The following is a 23109-nucleotide window of genomic DNA, read 5'->3' as shown; positions in this document are numbered from 1 at the left end:
CTCATGGTAAAACATTCTTTTCAGTGTCATTAAGTCTTTCTTGTGTCTAAATTCTTAAAGTTTGGTATAATTGGTGCTGTTTGAAAATTGCCTATATGTAGATGTGTAATGATAAAAGTCTAAACCACTGCAGTTCTTCTGAGTCACTAGTTCAGAATCTATTTTTATTAGAGCTTATGATTCTTAGCGCCTTTTTGATGCTGAATTTGAATACTTTAAGATCCACATAATCAGTACACACTAATTTTAACTGTAAAGAGAGCTTTTCCACACCAATACAAAAACAAGACATCAAAGGTTGAAAGTATACAACAMAGACATTGAAGGAAGTATACAGCACAGGCATAGCTGGATGCCTGTTTCAAGTCAAGCACTCTCCATTGTACTTGAGCCTTGTACTTGAGAATCTATGTGCAGTTTTGGTAAAAAGCCGTGAAGGTTGTACAGCTCTCTCTATATCAAAATCTCTTAACTAGACATTTTGTGAGATTCTTTTCTTCTCAAAAAGGGTTAGAATGTTTGCTAGGGGAATGTCCATACAGTCATATAAGCAATTGAAAGAATATTTACTTACTTTATAGTTATAATAAGGTCATCTTGGGCATTTTGTTGCAATCTCTTGGATAGAAGCACATCCCAAATAGCACAAGATGCTGATTTTTATGCATAAAGAGCAACTTCCTCGAAGCACAGTTTTGTTCAAGTTAAGTAGATGCTTCATTGAGATAATGCTATTATAAAATGATTGCAGACCGTCTCTGGAAAAAGACAGCAATGTCAAGTGAAATGGGTCTTATGTAGTGTTACTGTGGTTATGGTATCTCAGAGGGCCAGGATGATTGTCTAATAATGAACTGTCCTTCAGAAGATCTGGTATAAGGATTTCTGGTACTGCAGAGTTATTTATAAAAGGTATAACACACATYGTTTGCCATGAGGAAAAAGTTTAACAGTATTTAAAGTTATATCTCTGAAAAAGTTTTGCWGTTTTTGTAGTTTTAATACTCCTGTTTCATGAATGCATTGATGATAAAATGGGTCATTACAAGAAAGGTAACAAAAATCCATTGAAATAGATTTCTGTTAGTGGGACTTGTGCACTAGAAATAACAGTGGAAAGCTGAAAACCAGGCAAGAAATTCAATAAGAAGGATGATGCTTTTTGTACARTAAGTATCCAGCGTCTTCCTCAAGATTATATTTAGGTGCATGACTTAAATGTCACCCTGGTTCAAAAAGGAGATTCTGTTCTTTGTGTTTAATTGCAGGGAAGGGGAGGAACTTTTTGATAGCCTAATCCATTTTCATAGATTTTGCTGCTACCTGAAAGCTCTAGTGTCATCATTATCATTCAGATAGTCTAAATCAGTTGCTAAAAATGCATGCTTGAAATCACATTCTAATGTGTTCTGAATGCAGTAATTTAGTGCTAGTATTTCATGTCACTATGTAGAGCCTCCATATTCTTTGTRCTATTCTTTAGTGAACCACTTGTCTATACCAAGATTTTTGGTAACATTCAGAGGTTAAGATATATATACTTTCATTGTATATGAAAGTCAGGATCATCTGGGACAAAGGAAGACAAGTGTGTTTTTGTGTTTACTTTGCATGAATTAACACTTAACTGTTTCTAATTTTTTTTTGTTTTAATCTCTGCTGTTGTATGTCACAAGCTATGTGACAAACTGAGGAAGGTCAGAGAGGCTACAAAACCAGGGGACATAATTCTTGTGGGAGATTTTGCCTTGCTGAAGTGCCAAGGTGTTACCAATACCATAACAAAGTACGAAGCCTGGGAAAAAATAMGGGTTATAAGTAGCATCAAAATGTTTGGTGGTTCGTTTTGGTTGTGGGCATTTTTTGTGTGTTAAAAAGCATTATGTCTGACTCTGAAATTTCCATGCATCTGACAAATATAATGATAAATAATGCATTTTTTTAATAGCACCTTCCTAGAATTAATACAATAATTGTATTCCAGAGTGAGTTGAAGGAAGTCAACGGCAAGGCAAATCACCTGATAAAGTGACTCTTGTTCAGAGTTGGTGATAATTTGTAATGAAATCTGAAGTTTGCAGGAATCTRAAGCTTGTCTGGTGCTGCCTCGTGTCATGTTATCTGCTATGCATGCTAGACCCATGACAGTGAAGAAGTTACTGAACTCTCCTTTGGARTGTCATCTTTTGAGGGTGATGTTACTTTAGAATCTTCTGTCAAGTCAAAAGTATACATTGTCTTTCTTAATAACTTTAGTGCTCACTTGCTTCATTGAAAAAGGTGCATGAGAGAGCTGGGGAATCTTCTGTCTTCAGAAATACATAGTCAAGGCTCTAAAAAATGTAAAAACATTACTTTTTCATTTCTTTATATTAAGTATGTAGGGGGAAAAGGATGATAGCTTATTTCCTGGTTTTCAGCAAAGATACAACAAATTTGATGACAAATTGTAATTTTCTGTTCCTGCTATATAGTATCATTGTTTCTGTTAGCTGGAGTATTTTATGAATTTGAGAAAGTGGCACTAAATAAGACTTATCAAAACATCGTARTGTGGTCTTTATCTTTTATACATTAGTTTTTAGTAAGTAATTATTCTGGATTATGACTGCAGAGCTTTCATAACTTACRTGAAAGAGCATGGTTTGATGCAGTACCAGGCATCTCCTGATGGCTTTGGGAAAAAATATGATATTCTAGACTCTAAGCTGACTATTCATTTGGCTGCGCAAACAAGAAATGTTTTGCAAGTGATTTATTGTGTTGTAAAGGAAAAAAGTGTTTTATTTGTTAAACCTTGTGGAGCCCAAAATGAAAGTGTGGCCTTAATTGTGTTTCTGTTGCTACATAACTGTGTTGCTCATGGTAAATTTTTCTATTCATGCATGTGCCTAATGCTAATCAAAGTATGCTTGACAGAGAAAGATGAAAAGTTATTCACCTCCACATACATCAGAGACTTGTAGTTGAGTGGTGTTTTATGTCTTTCTCTTTTTATCCAAATACTATTTGGTAATAGATATATAGTTTTCTGGTGTTTGCTTAAAAAATTACTTTTAAGGTAGGGAGGAAATGATACATAAATATTTTTCTTGCTAATCTTTAACAAAATAAATTTAATTTGCTGCCTCAAGAGGGTGCTGTCTGCTAGCAGCTTGAATTGCAAAAATGAAATAGTTCTGGTATTCTAGTCTATGATTGAGCTTTTATGTTCATAATCCAAATTGCTTTAATAAATACCTGTTTTTGTTTGTATTAGTTTGTACATGGATTCACAAAATATTGGGAAAAAGGCTTAAAGTGATGTAATTATTTTGTGTTATTGTAGTCATTCTCATGTACTTAGTTCTTGTTTACTACTTTTCACTCATGGATTTCAGAGCATGAAAGARGGAAACACTGGTCTGTTTTGCAGACTGGAGATGTGAAAGAAATGTCCTTCCAGAGGTTAATCAGGCTTGTGACAGAGAAGCTAAGATTTTTGTATTGCAGCTTCACATTGGGCTGCTCTAAACTTGATAATGAGATATTTAATGCTTGAGTAGAACCACCACTGTAGAGAAAAATRTGCATAAACCTAAAGGAGGATATTGCTAGAAAGATAACAATGTGGTTCCCTGCTTGAGTACTTCTTGAGTACTCTCTGCTGTAACCAGTTATTTTCTCTACTATTCTCAATCTTCTTTAATAAAATAAAAATTATGTTCGCTTCTCTTTTTGCCTCATACTCTATTTACTTTTTCRCCCTTAATATTTTTCACATGTATTAAAAAGACACAGTAACTTCCTACATCATGGGTTTTTTCCCTTTTGAAGGTATCAGAACGGGTAGAGAGAAGACTTCAGGAGATAGAAGAAGAAATGCGTGCTGAAAGACAGCTCATAGAAAGGCGCCAGGACCAGTTGGGACACATGTCTCTTCAATTACAAGAGGTATGCAAATGAAACTTCCTGTGTATTTAGGATTTAGTTAGGAATGTGTTGCATTTGTGAGCCTGTACCTGTATAACTGGCAAAAGTGCTCATATCTTTGGCATATTTTGTAACTCTCAGTCCAGCTGAGCTTGTTTCGATAACTAGATGACACCAAGTACAGTGTCAGTTCTTCATTCTACCGCCTTGACTATATTTAAACCTTTTTGGTAACTGCCACAAATTTTCTAAGCACTTCTTCCTTGTGCCCTTCCTGAAAACCCAAGCAAACAAAAGCAAGTCATTAGCAGGGTTTTCTCAAAACCTTTTTGTTTTCTAAAAGCGAAACTTTGCTTGCTCATGCAAATGAACACTTTAATTTATTTCAACAACCAGTCAAAAGCTCTGTAGTAGCCAGACAGCTTTTCATTTTCATTCAACAGTACCTGACGAAATACAGAATACTGTTTAGGAAAGAAATGTAAATTTTTAGAATATGAATTAAAATTTAAGACAGCTATTAGCTTTTTTTCTGCTTCTTTTATAAAATGTATGAAAAATAATTCTTTCTTTTTAATTTTCTCCTGGTTTTACTTCTTTCTTCTCCTGGAGAATTTGTATCTTAACATAGAATAATTTTTTTTTCACTTGCCTTAAGATATGTTATCTCTATCTGTGCAATAGTGTATTATAATTGAGAAGAAATATGTGATTCCTTTGTTTTCACTTTTAGTATCTGTAGTATAGCTTTTTGGAAGGCATTATACTGTGCAGTGATACTGAGAAATCTTAAGTTAGAATGGTTTTACGTGAAGCTAGAGGCTGTTCAAAGACGTCATATTTTAGAAGATGAGATGCTTTTTTTGATATAGATAAAAAGTAATGTTTATCAAAAGGCTTGTAATCCTTGTGCCAGTATTTCAGAATGACTTACTGTTTCATTTTTCTCTCAGTGGGTGTTCTATTGGGTGAAAAAAAACTAGAGTGCTGAATTTCAGTTTTCATTGCTCTTCAATATGCCTATATCCCTTTTTAAATTCTTCAGTTGTGCCCTCAGTCTGGGGAAGGGGTGCTTAGTGCAATGAATTGATGTGATTTGATAGTGTTATCTGCAGAATGGAACTATCTTCTTTTCATTTTAAGGGGATGATGACTTGTAATCTCTAAAAATACATTGACAGTGCTATGGTTTCCTTAGAAAGAAAACTTGAATTTGTGTGAATGAATTCAAATGTAGTTCAAAGAATTTTCATATGATCTTTCATAGATCATGTGAATTATCATAGCCTATGTGATCATGAGCCTTCAGTCTGGGTACTTTTATTCTTGGTAATTGATCTTTTGAATTTCATGCAAAATGAATATGAAATACTAAGTACATCCTAGACCTTTTATTCCCCCAAGATGTCCAGCTCTGAATTAAGATGGTTTAATCCTTTCTCCTATAAATTCTATTTTATTTTTGTAAGTTATTTTTCCTAAGAAACCCCTTCATAAAATACAGCTTAAGTTGCTGTATTTTCAGAAGAATGTACTTGAATTGCCTTGTGTCTTTTGCATAGTCTAGTGAGAATAAAGTAAACAAATATTTTGCAACAGTTATTATTTGGATGAAACATGTTTCTGCATAATTTTGAGCTTGTTACTTTGTTATTTTGTTGTCCTTTATAAGTTGAATTGTAAGTTAGATTCCTAGGTCAGTCAATGGCCTCAGAGGTGATCATTACAAGGATGTAATGTTCTGTTGAAGTCTATTTCTGTTTTCATTTATTTCTCCAAGATGCTTCCCAAGTAACATTACTGGAAAGGAGAGTAGTGTTAGGACTAAGTTTTGAAATCCTGTAATTTAATATGGTCTGAATGATTTACACAGAAAAGCTATTTAAAGCATTTGTGGCTATTTAATGTTACAATTTTTTTATTAGTTTGCCTTTTACACATTTCAAACCAAACAAAATCAAATTTGACTTTTGCATGTGATCAGTACTTGTGCTAGTTAAGAAATCTTGTGAAGTTTGTGAGGTTTAAATGCTRTTGTTTTTTATTAAAGTGCAGTACCTGTAACAGACCACTACTTGTCAGTGTTTTACCATCTTAAGAGAATCATCTTCCTGAATTGCAATTATTAAATTATATATTTTCAAGGTCTGACAGGGAGACCATTTGTTTTGGCCTTTCTTGTCTGTCTTTTCTTTCTGTAGTTTTTTGTATAATGTGCAAACTTCTAATTTGTATGGTAGTATTATTGCAATAGTAGATTGATTATGAACCAAGATGATACGTGGTTATATACTTACCATTATGAAAGCTTGACATATTTTTCATCTTTAATTTTTAAATTTGCATTTTTATTTGGAATCTGTRGCTTGTTTGTGCTGTGTGTAGTTGGATAAAAGTTATTTTCTCTATATTTTTATGTATCTTTTACCTTAGTGGGTATTGGTGTGTTTAAAGAGAAATTACTACTAGATAGAAAGTAGCAATTAGAAAACAAATTAATGCAAATTGTATGTCTTAATTTTTTTCCTATATTCCTGATAAAAGTATGTGTCTCATTAGAAAGAACAAGTATTCTCATCTTGTTTGTGGTATTGACATGYATGCATGAATTACTTTAACAACTTAATTTGTTGTGTAAATGGAAACTATTTTTAGATTCCTCAGTGGTTTTTTTTTTTCTTGGAACATAAAGACACCACCACCTCTTTTTGTTTGCATTTATGCATCTATTTTCTAAAACAAAATCAAGTATCATTCTTACAAATGGGCTGTAGGCAGCTTTTCTGTGTCTTGGATGTCCTGGATGGCTTTACAAAATTCTTTATTTGACTTCCTGGATTTTGGTGAAATGTGTCCATGTGTTCATGCTTTGCATGCTTTAGGTGAACAGAATCATCTTTATTGAACCTTTTGAATCCACTGACTGTGGTAAGGCAGTGACTACACTTATGTCTTAACCTAGCAATTTGGGTAGGTGAGAAAGCGTTTTTTAACTTTCTCTGTGCAACTGTATACTTAAATTCTGTTTGCCTCCCACTGCAAATACCATGAACTACAAGAAGCTTGTGGACAGAGCGTGGGGTAAACTGATGGTGAAAAGTGTTCTTTTTTTGCATATCTTTATCACTGATTTTTTTTTGACAAACATAAACTTGATCTGTGCTTTGAGCCATCTGGATATTTTAGTGTATCGTTGATACTTGCTCTTTGGCTCTATGCTGTGCCACCTGTGGCCAATGGTTTCTGTTTTGATTGTAGTTTGAATCTGACTCTGCTGGAACATGAGCAAGTTTCATACATATCTGTCACTGAAGTAGCTAAATAGTCTGTTTTAAAATGCTTGGCTGGTATGTTTAGGTAGCATACTTGGAGCCACGCTAGTCACTAATATAGCAAGTTAGGGAAAGTATTTTCATTCCAATTAGGATGTGGCACGTTTTTGCCTTACTTTAAACTATAGCATGAGGCTGTTCTGCTTGTATGTTTCTGATAGTATGAAAAACTCAGTGATCGGTCTCACTTTGAAAGAGCAAGTTTCAGTTTGTGGTCTGTACTCTGTGCACAGCTTTCAGAAAGTCTGGTTTTCTTTAAAAAAACCAACACAGCAAAACCAAACAGACCAAAACCCAAAGCTTAAGAAAAATTAGTAGGCTTAAATTGCTGTAAAAGTTATGATTTGCTCTTGAAAGGTTATCATAAATTGGAAAGATTGAGAACTGTTGTTCCAAAATCCTCCACATAATTTTCCTCGTGTATAAGAAAAATTGATGTGTCTATCAAGCAGTAAGTTATGTTATGTTTGTGAAGTTTTGGGGTTCAATGCATGCTATATGTGGATGAGGTATGCTCAGTTGGACTATACCAGTTACGTTTGTGCTCTAATACTGTCTTATACCAGTGAACTCTTTATAAAGACCTGTAAGAATTGCACTCTTTGGTAAAATCAGAAGTTCTTCTAGCCTGATCACCCAGACAGGCAGTGGAACATCTATCTGGTTCTTCCCAAAAGCATCCTGTGAAGACCTTTTTACATGGAAGTTCTCTATCTCCTTGCGGCCTCCTCTACCTGCCCCCTCCAAGGGCTCATCAACCTCCTTGTCAGTCTCCTCCAGACCAACCTGGACATGCTTTCAGAGGAGGATCTTGATGGGAGAATCTGTTGACTGTGGGCATGTTCCTATTCCTTGGTGCTTCAGCTTCTCTGGGCATAAGCTGAAGCACAAACATCTGTCTGCTGTTTGTGAGCCATCACGGGGGAGTGTGTGCTGAAATTGTCATCTGTAGCATCCTTTTCCTAGTTCCCATTTTTCACATTTGACTGCCCCAACCCCTTCTTTGGGGACACCAAATGAAATCAAAGAATCAGTTGGATCTTTACATGTTTTGTTTTTTCCTTTTAGCCCTGCCAAGAGAAAGCTTATATAAAGATCTTTAGTGGGGAAAAAACAAGTGTGGCATAAACCAGCAAGAGAGAATTATTTCAAAAGGACTACAGGAAAGAGGCAAAGCACAGAATTAACTTTTACCTATGCAATTTCTGAATTGTGGCTGACATTTGTCTGGCTGTGGATGACCAGATGTTTCCATTTCTTAATGACATTTTGATTAACTGCCTACCTGGCACCTACTGGTACAATACATGTTTCACAGTTGAAGAAGTGCACATATAGTATGTTTGATTTACTGTAACATCACTTGTTTCTTTTTTGCAGGATTTTAACTCTAGTCTGTCTATCTATCTATGAGCTGTTTTTCTCCTTAAAATGAAATAGCTATGGACTAYTTTTACAATATGCAGAAAATAAAACTGAAGGTTATATATGTAGTAGCAGTTATAGTAAAGGCTGCCTTTTTGTTTGAAATTGTTCCTATTTAATAGGCTGAATATCAGTCAGTGAACCTTAATAAGTGGAAATGGCATATTTATTTCCATGGTTTGTTCTGGGAATTAGGATATGCTACTGATGGAGAGACATACCTTTTGATTTCAGCAGGAATCATTATTGAAAATTTTACCATTCACTAATTAGTATTCCTAAATCCAGCCCAGTTTTAGTATTTTCTTTATGATTCTGATGTCCCTAGCCAGATCTGCACATGAAAACATGCATTTTTGGTACTATATTAATTGCTAATTTAGTGCCAAAAATAAAGTTGGCATAAAGTTGGTTGTCTATAACAGCCTCTAATTTTGCTAGTAAAGCTGAAGGTCAGTTGCAGTTAAGGGACATTATACAGTTCCAAGTAGGCTGTTCTGGACCTATACTTCTGGTCATTAAAAATAAACAAAGGAAATAAAACCCAAACCAAAAACCCAATCAGCTTGGGGAATACAAAGGTGATATTAGCTGAGGTGATGACCTTAGAGCTTGGTTCATGTAGAGTTTTGGATTTCTCCTAGGAGTCGTTTTGAATAAAATGTGTGCAGTGTTGAATTTTATAGTTGACTGGAATGATAGATTTAAATCTCTACTGAATACTTAGGAAAATACCGTAAATACGTTAGAATCTTCTATGATCTGATTAGAGATCAGTATGACTAAAAGTATAACTCTTTATGTGACATCCTATTTTCAGTGGCATAGGTATGATTAATGTCTTCCATGATCTCAGTTTTAATGTAAGCTGTTCAAGCAGTGAGTAATCCAAACTATACTGAAACCCTTATGTTTACAGAAGTGAGATTGTAAGAGTGAAGTAAGTCTATAAAGCCATTTATTTTCTCCAAAAAGCTACTTTTAAAGGCAAAACTTCTAAAGCTGAATGCCTGGCTTCACTGAAGTTGATTAATGTCTTGTATTCTGTTTTCATAAAGTGAAATTGCTCTCCAGTGTACAGTGAAAAGAAAATGTTCAAAAACTGAATGAAATTGCACAATTTATTGGGACAAATTTCAGGGGTATTTGTTAGAGGAAATATTCCTTTAATATGTGAAATGTAAATGCTGCTTGGGAAGGACACACTAGGAAGAAGACATTTCTTTCTGGACAGGCTATGTTTTTGTTGTTGTTCTGTTTTAGCAAGTAATTGTGGAAGCAATAGACATACTTTGGCTTCAGGATATGGAATAAACTATTTGTGCTAGGGTCCCTAATTAAGTGATTTGTGACTAGTGTGAAAAATGCTTGATCGTGTTGCACAGATAAAAAATGTGATTTAGCAGTTACAGAAATTCATGGCAAATTATCAGTATATGGCTACTGATCTCTCTTAGCTGATGTTTCTAAGTGATATTTAAAATAAGCCAATGATATTGTTATGGGTTGAGATATTTAAGCTTGTGTTGTGTATGTTGCAAATATTACATGTCATTAATATCTGTAATGTCTAAAACTTCCTTTGCCAGTGGTTGGCTGTGTTCTGCAAATAGTGTTGGTTTGCAGAGGGACAAGATTTTGAAATTGATATTTAAGGCACTATTGTTTTTGTAAGATGGTCTAGAAAATGTACGTGGGTGGTTTTAGATACCTCAGTCTGAGAGGGAGTGGGAAAAGTCCCCATGGATTTGTTTTATTTTTTTGTTGTTTTGTAAAAGTAGGGCACATCAGTGTGGGTAACTTTTCATCAGGAAACTTTCAGCTGATTCAGTTGTAGTTCTGTGGCTATAAGCATCTGTCCAGATTCAGAAAAAAAATAACCTTTTCCAGTTTTTTTCCCCTTCTGACTTGCAACACAACCTTATGGCAGTGTTTTCTCTATTACAGTGCATGGTATTTCATAATATGCACACTTTATGTTAGAGAATATATTCTTTTTCTCTGTACACTGCTAATCTGTAGGGGATCTCTTGAGCCTTTTAAACCTTAATCTAAAGGTATTTGGGGCCAACTTGAGTGTCTGGAGCTCTATACATCGGAAGGATGTTAGTGCTGGTTTAGACTTTGTATTTGTCCCTGTTCTCTGCATGGGTGTGTTTATGTATGCATGGACTTATATTTATCTTTTCATAACAATATACATTGGCTCTACGTGGAAATATTAGATGCAGACAAAAGCATTTGTCTAGATCTTTCTTAAATGCATTCACAGATTCTTCAATTTTAACAGCCTTGGAATGATGGCTTCTGTAAATTTTATAATGTAGTTTATAATATATTTTTCTCCTCTAAAGGTTTTAAGAAAGCAAGATGCTAAAGCAGATGAAACAGAAGAAGTTATGAGAAACAAACTTGTGAAATATGAAAGTGAAAAGAACCAGGTAAGACTTAATTTTTTCCTTTTTGTTTGATTTTAAATGAGTGTATGGTGTCATCTGTTTCAGTATATGCTTCTTTTTTCTGAGAAACCAGCAGGACAAAACTCTCTTTACTCTTTAAGAATACAAGACATTGGGGTTTTTTCTGCATCAGAAGCACTGTGAATGTAGCTATGCTGAGCTTGTGTCTTTCCTTCAAAGCTCTTTAGTTATAGTATGTTACTTCTAATGACTCTTCCATCCTGCCAGGCAGACAGATTTATAATTTGAGGATTATCCTTGGTTTCTTTCTCTGTATTGTCTCTGAATTGATATATAGTCTGCTGTTGCTTATTTGGAGCAGCTTAAAGCAGCTTTTTTCTCATCCTGCAACTAACTCATGCTCGTTATTTTGCACCATAGTTATCACTAATTACTCTTACTGAACTGTTGCCATATTGCTCTCTTCCTGTTCACAGAAAACAAGATTTCTTTTATTTCTATTCCAGCAGGATGCTAGGGCTGTATTACATTTTTCCTATTTTTTTTCCACTTGCATCAAGCTTAACATCTTTCAAATTTATACCCCTTTATGCTAAGCCTTTATGTAGTATTTTATGTTATATTGTTCCTTTCATTCCCTTAATGTTGGTCCTGTTTGCTTTGCCCCTTTGCCAGGCTCTCAACATCCTCCTTGAGATTGCTATCTCAACAATAACAATTTCTGCTGTCAAAACCTGTATTTATTTCCAAGTGGATCTTTGAACTATTTATGGAATAAGTCAGAAAATATTTTGTAGCTTTGGCTTTCATTTATTATTTTTTTCTTTTTTTTTTAATGGTCGTCAGTTTGCTGACTATTTCTGATTGCACATTTTTAATATTATATTTTTAGGAAAACTTCTAGTTTTATAAAATTCAGGGAACTTCAGTGTTTCAGTCATCTTGTTTCCAGAATGATTTAAATACATCATCTAGCACAAGACAGAAACCCCAAGGGTTTTACCAATTGCAGTTCTTCCAATGCATGTCATCTTTAACACTTCTATGAATAAACTATTTAACAAAGGTGACTTCAAATATTAAGTCATTGTAAATTTTAATTTGAGTTTGAAAGTATGTTTCAAATCCCGRGACAATGGTTTTGAAACTGTTAAAATTTATCTTCTATTTTTTTACTTTTAACCCAGTGAAGATTTGCTTTTGTGATTTTTGTTTTGGATAATATAAATGACTTTGTGTCTGCATGTGATACAGAATATTAAAAAAATTATAGAGTATAAATTAAATTCTCTTTTCGTAATTTAAATAAATATTGCAGGGATTTAGTACAAATGGAAGTTTACTTTCAGATTTTGGACAAATAAAAATACAGTGTATATTATATCTCATTTTAAATAGGTGCTTATATGGATTAATTTGTGTCAGAATTGAATGTTAAAATACACTTTTATATTATAATGCATACATTGCTTTTCTTTCTTCATTATCCTCTGAAATGAAAGCTTCAGCAGGAATTGGAGCAGTCCCGGAAAAAGTTGAGTGAATCTGAAGGCAATAGAGAAGCTCTTTTGCATCAGGTAACTGTTTTGGTGTGGCAAAAATCCTAAAGTTTTCATATTAGATTGTGTAAGTCTTTTTGTTTAATATTCCTATGTCATACTCTGATAACATTGTTTTGTGAAGGAAGAAATGACGTATAGAAAGACAGATTTAAGTGTCTGAAATATGTGACTAAGCACGTTATACTTTTTCTGCTTTCCAAATTGTATGTGTGTATGTTCATATACATTAATTATAGTAGTGGTAGTAATGGTATGTTTTCAGTGCATTAATACATTATGTGAAATTTCCTTTCAGAGTATGCTTTACAACAACTTCTATATTAGTAATCATTGTTCCGCAGAGTGCGTGCTATAATTGGGGAAATCAGATAAATCAATGACCTATAAGTATTTGCTACATTGTAACATGCAATAAAAATAAATAAATACCTGAAAAACTATCTAAAGTGTGCTTTAAACAATAGCTATTTATGTACATATGATTTAACTCAAAATTTGTAGGAATCTGGATTTTAGGTTTAGGAAAAAGTCCTTTCTCCTAAGAAGCCTCCTTTCAGAGGAGCTGGATAAAAAGACTGAAATAACTAGGAAGGGGGCAATTTGCATTCTCATCTTTTAGCATTAGTTGTTTGACTTGTGTATCTAGCAGAAGTTTGAGTTAACTATATTACTGTTTTGAATTTAAATCACTGTGCATGGAATATAGAGTAGTATGAATTAGAGGTATTTTTCTTCAAATCAACTTTAGCATGTTGGATTTTCTTCATTTTCCTACACATTATGTCATCTTTGTAAGTGCTATACTATAGATGATAGAAAGGAATAATGTGAAAAGCCCCAGTGTATCTTATGAATAAATACACTGTATATTTAAGGTGCACAATTTAAATAAAATGTATTGCTTATTATATTTGAATAGACATTTTCACTAGCTATGTAAAAAGACATATAATGTGGAAGCATTTTATTTGGTCTAGAGAAATTAATGCTCATCTGTGGTCTACATAAATTAAAAGGTTTCTTTTAATTCTGAATATTCATTTTGTGGCCTGTAATTAGGAAGTAGTTTGTCTTTTTGTTTACCATATGCATTACTACCAAGATTTACTTATAAATATTTTTTGTGTGTAGTATTTTTTTTAGTGTTTAAAAAAAAYATAGTATTACTTCTTTGTTCTGTGTTTCATTAAACATTTGATGCTTGTGCATGTATTTCAGGTTGAGGATCTTCGTTCCCAACTTTTGAGAGCAGAAGAAGACCGTGTAGAATTGCAGCATCAAATTTCATATGCTGCAATGCATCGCCAGAGCTACCAGGATGCACAAGATGATGACAGGAGAATTAGAGCAGGTACAACTAATATTTTGCACTAGGGACCTGCAAACTAGCTAGTAAATGTGAATCTTAGATTTGCAGTCTAATTCTTCTATGGTTTCAACAAAACCAGCCACTTTATTCCTCAGATTTAAGTAAGTAAATATTAGCACCTGAGTATTAACAGAAAAATAGCAACAACAGTTCATTTATGATAAAATATTTTGATTTGCATGGTTAAAACAAATGGGACAAGTTCAGCAAACTGGATAGTGTTTTTGCAGAAAAACATTTGTATTGTTTTGAAGTAATAATTTTACAGAAAACTTACATTTCAATCCAGTTTCAATTCTGCCATTTTGAAAATCATAACAGGCATCATTTACTAGGTGGTTAATAAGGCTGATGACTTTTTGGTAGAATTTCCAAGGGACAACATGTTCCTGAGTGGTTAAGAACGTTTTTCCATATGATGCAGTCAGGGCTGCTGTTTGCAGTATGTTAGAGTTTTAGAGCTGAAATAGTTCAATTTAGAAGAAAATTACTTCAAACAATTTCAAGATATAATTGCATATTAAATCACCACTTTAGCAAGGTCTTCAATTAATTGTTAGTTATCTATCTGTATTTAAACTTTTCAAACATAATCAAAAAGGCATTAGAGAAAGTCTTTATTTTTCTCCTTATTAACATAGAAATGTATTAATCAAGGTAATAGAGAAATAGTGGCTCCAAGTCCAGTGTCTATGTGAATGTTTAATAGGTTTGGCTAATGACTTGTTTTTATATTTTCGTACTTCAGCTACTGAATTATCTTGGTTTTTAAAATAGGACTCTGAGTCCCTGTTTTACAAATCTCATTCAGAGCATTTTAAGTTGGCTGATTTTGTATGACTTATCTTCAGAAATGTAATGCAAAATAATAATTTCAATAATTTTTCTCCAATCATGTTAATGTATCCGCTTAAAAGTTAATTTATTTGAAACAATGCTTTCATGCTAATAAATGCTTATTTTAATTTTCCTATTAATCTTATGAATCAAAACAGTTGTAAAAATATGAAGGAAATAAAAATGTACTGGAGCTGTTAAAGTATGTGCATATATTTATATATTTTTTGCARTTTTGTTTCACCTTGCTGTGTTATTTCTCTTTCTTCAGAGATACATGGGAAGAAGACAAATGGAGATTTTTTTTTCTTTTGCCTCTAGTAGTGTTTTATGACTAAAGACCTTTGAATTTGTGGTTGGGAGAATTTATAGCTTACTCTTATCAAAACCTTTTTGTGGTAGCTGCAGGATTCAGACATAGAATTCACAGATAATGTGACTTTCAAATTGGGAGGTATTACGCTGGTGAGATAAAATCTTGGCCTTGAAGCTGATGTTCAAATTTCATTTACACCAGAACTTGTCCATTGTTTCTTCCATCTTACTTTATTCAGTTTTGTTGGTGCTTTGCTTGTTTCTTTGGATTTTTTTTTTTTTGTGGGGAACAAGTGTGTGCAGGGGGAAGAGTGGAAAACCCCATAAAATGATTGAAAAAAATCATTCTGTAAAATGTTACGAGGCTACAGTTAAACCATTTTTCACAGACATTTGAGTCAAAATCAATAGTTGTAGAGTAGTCTTGAGTGGAGAAGAAAATTGCCAAAAGTGAAATGAGATAAAATTAATTTACCAAAAGTTGGTATTTCTACTGAGGCTGTTGCTCTGTTCTTGCTGTTTTATAGTAGCTGAAAGATATGAGAGAGAAAAGCAAGATCTGGAGAAACATATTTTGGAGCTTAAAGCAAAGCTGAGTCATAATGCTGTAATGTCAGAGGTAGAAGAACTAAAGAGATGTATAGAGCGTAAGGACAAGGAGAGAGCACAGCTTGTAACACACATACAGGTAAGTTGGTTTTTGTTACTGTTTGTTTGATGGTATTTTTGTTGTTTTTAAATAATTTTTCATCTGTTAAACATTAGGGGATGTATCAGATTAGGGATTAACCTAAAACTAAGAGTAACTGTTATGTTCTTCTTCACCCATTATGTAAATAACTGAAGAGTGATTTGAGTTTGCTGACTCTTTTCTCTCCCATGTAATCCCAAAAAATGTATTTGCTGTTGCCCATGATTTCATTGTTTGGATTACTTCTCTTTCCCATGTGCCGAGAAAAGGTAATCTGATTTTATCAGCACTTACCACTGATAATGGTTTTTGGAACTACTTTTATAAGGTAATRCTTCCTTATTCCCCATTCAATAATTCCTTAGAACTAAAGTTCAACTTTAAAAATTGAACTTTGTTCTTTGAGAGTGCGGTAGAGTAACAGAGGTACTCACAAGCTCACAACTTCTCTTTTTTTCACAATTAGATGCAAAGAGGTCTAAAATAGGCAGTAATGACCTAAAATGAGATCTAAATAGGCAGTAGCATTCTTATTTAAGATGGGAAATTTCTGTATTTCTTGGTCTTGTCTGGATTTGTCATTGATAGTAGTATGCCTGAACAGTAACTATTGTCTTCTGTCTTCCATGACTGTCAGAAAAAAGAGAGTTTGTTTGCAAAATCATGTATATTACTTCAATAGTAAAGGACTTAAAATTTTGTTCTAGTTGTATTTTGGCATTCTGTAAGCGAGGAATTTTGTATTTATTTCCTAATGAAGATACTTATCTTTGAAATGATGTTGCATCACTTTGGAAATTCAAATGTTGGGATTTGTTTCTTTCTCTTTTTGTACATTTACAAGACTATCATGATCAGTTTACTTCTGTGCTGATTTAAATCAAACTAATACATCAAATTACACTTGGAAAAAAATGCGGTCTCAAAATAAGTTCCTACATGCTTTATGAAATTTGGTCATTGAATAGGTTTAAAAAGACCTAGAGTGTTTCTATAAAGGGTAAGATGAGCAGAACCTTGGTGTCCATCAGCATTTGTATTCTAGCTGGTCAATGTAACTCCTGACTAACTGAAAACATTCTGGTTTTTGGTTTTATTGTGCCTGAGAAACAAATTATTATGGTGATAGAAATTAAGGGGATAAAAACCCACAGAAAAACAATTATTTTAAACTTCTGCTTGTAAAATATGCTTTCTTAAGGGTCAGAATGATTTTATAATACTAATTTCCTGCTCTGAAAATACTCATGCAGGAGTGCTCAGTTGGGGTCATTGTCATTTCTCAGAGTCAGAAATCTTTGACTTCCCTCGTTTTTTCAACAGAAAATACTTTGTACTTCTTATCTGCTTCCCACTGCCCTTCTCCTACAGGGGCAGTAACAGGAAAATAGCTGGTGTGTTTTTCTTTTAATGAGACATCAAGGAATGCAAGGATGTGAATTTCTAAACTTGTGTACTAACAAAGCATTTTGTCAAGCTTTTTCTAACAGCTGCTCCTGTCAGATAGTCTGATTCCCAGTTGGAAGTGACCAGTCACGTTTGACTTGACTGTAATTTATCTTTGTTTAGTGGGGAGGATCTAACTGCACTTGCCTCTGATGTACATGTGATACTGTAAATTTCTTTTGATTTATTTAAATGTTATTGTTTGCAACAACTTGTGTGTKTTGTACAGTTAGCCCCCAGCAGTTGCCATAAAATCACAGTTTGATGTAAAACGGAGAGGATGAAAAAGGTTAAAACATATCCTTAAGCTTATGTTTAGAAGTGAATTCAATCTTAGATTAAATTTTAAATTCAGTATTTCTTTCAGCTACTGTAGTTTATGTAAGGAAGCTGCTGTGAGATCTTACAAATAGATAGCTGTATACAGCATCTTAAATGCATTTTTCTGCATGAAACCATATAAATATGGGGCTGTTAGGACTAGCTATTATGACTAAGAAATTAACAAAGTGCATAAATTATAAAGATGCAATACCCTACTTTCCCCAGAAGTGTTTTTAGATGGTTGTGCCTGTGAAATTTGTTTGRTTTACTAATTATGCTTCATTCCAATTAGGTTTTAGTAGTCTTATACTATTGTCCAGTACAACAGACAGTCTGTWTGTTAAATATTTCAAGTTTTTTGAGGGAAAATTATTGATATGTTTATTTAATATTAGAATTTTTCAGTAATATAAGTCTTTCAGTATTATGCATGTTGATTTGTACTCTCATTAAAATTTACTTTATGACCTTTTCCTCTACAGATGATACTGTTAGCCAATTATTGTCATTATATATATATGAGCCAATTAAAGTATTAGAAAATCARTAAGTGACACTTTTCTAAATTCAAAGATAATTTTATAAAATAGGAGAAATCCATAACTTTGCAGACCAGTCTGTATTGCCATGTGAATATTCAAATACTAAAATAGTGCTACAGATGGATTTCAAATATACCAAAACTGTTTGCTTTGRTAAATTTTTTCTCTAAAATCACATATCAACCAGAGAGGAAAATACATTTCCCTGTATTTACTTATTACATTAAATGTAAGAAAGAGWAGCAAGCTTTGGAAAAATATGGACAAGGCCTCATTTCAGGGAATTGATTTTTTGCAACGTATTTTTTATGGAGTGAATATACTTTTTGATCCATTGAATGTATCTGTTTTTGATTGGTCAATTCACAGAATTTATGCTTGCATAAAAAATCTGGCTTAATGGTCCTTAGCAGTTAGATACATTATGATTGGCAAGAGGTGCAGATGAGATAGTGATGAACAAATTAATATCTGATGTCTGCATTTGGGAAAAATTAATGAGAATAATTAGGTGCCATAATTGATCGGTGTAAACATTATAAGTCACTRTAGTATGATTATGTAGCATTCCGGTCTGGTGACTGTACTGCTGAGATATAGGGCAGGAAAGAGAGGAGGGAGAAAAATACTCACAGATCCACTTTAGGTGATTAATACAGTTAGTATGGTGGGCTGAAATGTGACTTTCTATATTCTTATCAGTAAAGAATACTTGCACATAACAGTGATATAAGGCATTAGTTCTGTAAGTTCTAGCAAGTGAATGGTCCTCACATTTTATATGTTCCTACAAGCTTTAAGGAATGTTGCTCTGGATACACTATGTGTTGTGGTTTCTATACCTAGAATTACTTTTGCTATGCAGGTTGTGGTGATTTTATTTTTAAATTAGGTGTCAAAAATGCAGGGTGAAATTATGATGTGTGTAGTCAAACTAGGGAGTAGAAGTCCAAACTGCAGAAATTTCTAGCGTGGTTGGTAGAGTCACAGGTTTTGTGCCTAGTGTTTAGTTTTCACTTCAGATAAATAACTAGACTATAACTGGGAAATGCTGGCCTGTTTCTCTGCTTCCATTTTCTTATGAGAGTTGGAAGCTAGATTGCATACTGGGATATTAGATCTATAGAAAACTAGATGCACAACTGTTTTATTTGGGGCAAATGTTGTATCTGTTTTTGAGTTTGGTAATCACTCCTGTTCTGTTTTCCCTAGCCAAAGCCTCAGTTGAAATGTCTGTAGTGATGTTGCATCCTGAGGGCTGATACAAACATTGTAATCAGTTTTGAAAATAATACTTACCTTCAGATCTCTGGAACATTAGTATGTTGTACTCCAGGATTTAGTAGCTAATTTTAATAACAGTTTTTAACTGTTCCAAAAAAGTAATTACTTTTTATAAAAACCTTCAGATATTAAAGCCAGGAAGAGAGTATTTGATGTTATGTTGGTGGTAAAATAGTTGAGATGTTTATTCTAATACCTTCCCCTTGGTTCTATTAGCAGTCGAATCGTGAAAATGCTAATTAATTGGATTAGAAAAATTGAGACCCATACTTTTCTTCTGAAAAGACTGAGGAGGGACAATGTACCACAATCACTTTTATTCTGTAGTAATTGCAATGCAAAATAAGCTAACAGTTACTATGTATATATGCACACAATATATTTTATCAAAAAACTGTCCTGAATATCCTGGGTTGCTTCTGTCAAGAGAACCTTCATGCTTTTTGTAATGTATGTCACAAAATATTGTCATACTTCTGTTGCATCCAGAGGTCCTCACTGAGTTCTCTGACTGACCTTGAGCCACAGAAGAAAGACGCTTGATGCTACTTGGAATCCGAAGTCTTTAATCTATAAAGGCAGCATTTGTCATCTGTATAGAATATTTTTTTTGAATCACAGGTGGTCAGTAATTTTCTACTTGGAAAAAACCCTCAAGTGTCCAAGTAATGTAAATTTTAAATTGTTTAGAAAGAAATTTAAAGGTGACATTTATAAAATCATCATTATGAAATGAAACCACAAGTCATACTTTGACAGCACACCACTGCCAAGTATGGTGTTGTCCCAATGACAGCAGTAATATGCTTAATTATTTCTTACTGTCAAAACAATCTTAATTCTCATAAAATCAAAATTAGACATTAAAATATGTAGTATGCTTAATGAAGCTTTATGTTTTGTATTAACTATTGACTATCTTCTAGTAGTACAGTTCCACGAAAAGTAGTAATCAGTCATTTTCTGAGTAGAGCTTGTCTGAAAGGACTGTCCTGTTTATTTCTACTGGCCTTATTATTTCCAGCCATTAAAGGAAAACAATGTGCTTTTTAAGATGGTTCTGCTGACCTCTAGATGTTCACTGTTGTAAATGGTTGTTTCAAATCAACCACAAGGCTGGTGTGTGCAGGCAGGTAATGACAACCAGTCAAGCGATAATGTGTCTCTCACTGTTCTGTTAGGAATGTTACTTTGAAAATGGTAAGCAGTCATCCTCCTTTTTATTTCACAGGGTGCTTAGAAATTGGGATTGTATGTYGAGATTTTCCAAGGAGCCAAAAAGCATGACCAAAATCTTTGGTTTTTGTAGGCAGTTGAACTCTGTGAGGTTTGAAGTGTGCTCTTGCAGATAGTAAAGCAAAAAGAGTCTCTAGCAAGTAACCTGGAAAAAAAGCTTTCTACTTTTTGGGAAACTTATCTCTCTGTGTAAAGATGATAAATATAATTTTATAACAGTTTTTTTTTTATTTTAGTATTTTTGTGAGAGACAGTGCCTTAAAAGTTGCTTATTTAGTGTTTTAAATACCATTTGTGCAAGGTCTTATAGATCAGACAAAATTTTGACAACTGCATCCATGTTGACCCAGAGATACACATTTATCATACATTGACTAGGAATTCAGAAGTACTGATCCATACATTTGGGACTCCTGTTACAATCTAGAAACAGAGTGTGGAGACACTTTTTCTCTCCTCTTGCTCTACAGGGATGACTGCATGAAATGTTAACTTGCAATGACACTGTTTTCTAGCTGATTTCAATTGTTGGGGCTGTGCTGGCTTAACTTTTCTAAGCAAAGTGCAAGATTTATCTTAATGTAAAAATGAGACATTAATATTCACATTTATGTCAGTACATCCATGTCAAAATTAATTTTGCCTCCTCATGCAAATAGTTKGTGTTGATAAATCAGTTGTGCTTCAAGGTAAGTATCTAAAACAAATGTTTCTTTTTTTAATATACTGTAAATCAGAAAATTGGAGGTTGATTTGCTTCTACACAGTATTATGAATGTTTGCAGTTAATTGAACATTGTTTTCTGTGTTTAAGCTTAGACTCATATTTCATTTAAAGTTTGTGGGGGGTGGAGTTCTATTAATGAAGTGTGTAGTCTAAGGAAATGATATATAAATAGCTATTTTTTAATAATGTGAAGTTAAGTACTACATCAATTTAGGCTGACAGTCCTCCATAGTGTYTACAGAAAGACCTGAAATGAGAAGTGGTAATAGCATGTGTAATCACATGACTGAAGAAGTGATGACCCATTTTAGAAAATCTGTGAAATGGTAAAAGTAATATCTGACTATATCTTACAAGGCTGTTTTTAACTTAATACACTCAATTTAAATCTTTATCTTTAAAGAAATATTGCAATCTCTTGATTGAGAGATTGCAATATGAAATATTGCAATTTTCTTTGGAAATTAAGCTTGTTTTTATAAAATTTTGCTAGTTGTAGCTTGTGAGCTTCTTTTGATTGTCTTTTCAGCACAGCAAATACTGTCCTGAGGAGACTGGTACCATTTACTGCCTCCCTGGAGGTGTTGGCCTGGTTTTGGSCTGGTTTGGAGGGGGAAAAACCCAAGCAAACCAACAAACTGAAGAGGAGAGCCCTATCCAGCAAACACAAGTCTCCCTCCTTCCCCCAAMCTTGTCGAAGGATCTTTGTCTAAATAGTCATTCTGTATTCAGCTATAAAATTGCCTATTCTTTCATAGCTAAAGTACTTTTCCCTTGTCCATTCTGAATTGCAGTCTGTTTATTTCAGACTACATCTGAATTTTTTTTAATCATTCTGAAATCTAATCCTCTTCTCCAAAATATTTCAATCCCTGAGACTTGATAGTATGTTTGATTGACTATAGATCAGATCTGCCAAATTCATCTTTCATTAATGAAAAGAGTGAATGGTGTGAAAGTAGTCTAAATAGGCCCAAAATGCAGAATACTAATGTGAATTTCTGCATGATGATCTTAGTAAAATACAGTTTTGCTAGTGTATCTTCAAAAACTGATTTCTGAGCATGTTCTTCCAGAAGGTGTATTGAGACTGTTTTTCCTGAGCTGCTTATGAGACTGTTCAGGGAAATAYGATTTGACAAATGCAGCACTTTCTGTTTTTAAAGGGTGAGGTTTCAATTTAACTCAGTACTGAAAGGCTTTTATATGCTTGCGACATTTTTAAACATCTTTGCACTTTATTCTAGAAACATCTACCAAGCTTCTGTATTCTCTTTGTAKTCAGTGCTATCAAATATATCATTATTTAGCACATTGCTTTCATAAATGCAACCAGCATAAAACAGGGCAACAACTACCTCATATAGTATAGATTACTGTGATTGTGGTGAATACTATTTTTTCCTTACCAATTCTTGTTTTCCTCTCATCTGTTTACATTAATCTCCTTACATCTTCCTCTTTGGTTTATTTCTTATTTGTCTAGTATGTATTATATGCCAATGATTAAACTCAATCTTTTAATACAGAAAAATAACAAGAACAATCAGAAGAGGAAGAAATGGAAAAAGAATAGAGTACTATGTATTTTATGACTTGTGTTGAAATTCTTTACTGTTGCAAAGGGAGATTCTCTGGGCTAACAGAGCTTTCCTTGATAGTCAAGCAGATCTTTCATGCTATTCAT

General features: G+C 33.5%; 1 protein-coding gene across 3 annotated transcripts in view; it reads left to right on the top strand.

Annotated features, from left to right (window-relative positions):
* Positions 1–23109, top strand: part of CEP128 (centrosomal protein 128) — a 114278-nt gene that overhangs the window by 13480 nt on the left and 77689 nt on the right. For all 3 annotated transcript variants that reach the window (XM_057381197.1, XM_057381111.1, XM_057381281.1), the window contains exons 9-13: positions 3817–3933; positions 11024–11110; positions 12592–12666; positions 13870–14002; positions 15700–15860. In XM_057381197.1, the coding sequence (XP_057237180.1) occupies positions 3817–3933; positions 11024–11110; positions 12592–12666; positions 13870–14002; positions 15700–15860 (573 nt within the window). The remainder of the gene's footprint in view (positions 1–3816; positions 3934–11023; positions 11111–12591; positions 12667–13869; positions 14003–15699; positions 15861–23109) is intronic.

The sequence above is a fragment of the Malurus melanocephalus genome, unplaced genomic scaffold, assembly GCF_030028575.1.
Source record: "Malurus melanocephalus ecotype Western Australia unplaced genomic scaffold, MMel_1.1 scaffold_0, whole genome shotgun sequence".
In the NCBI taxonomy this organism is placed as follows: domain Eukaryota; kingdom Metazoa; phylum Chordata; class Aves; order Passeriformes; family Maluridae; genus Malurus; species Malurus melanocephalus.
Note: the sequence above shows the minus strand (reverse complement) of the source record. Positions and strands in the feature narration are given on the sequence as shown.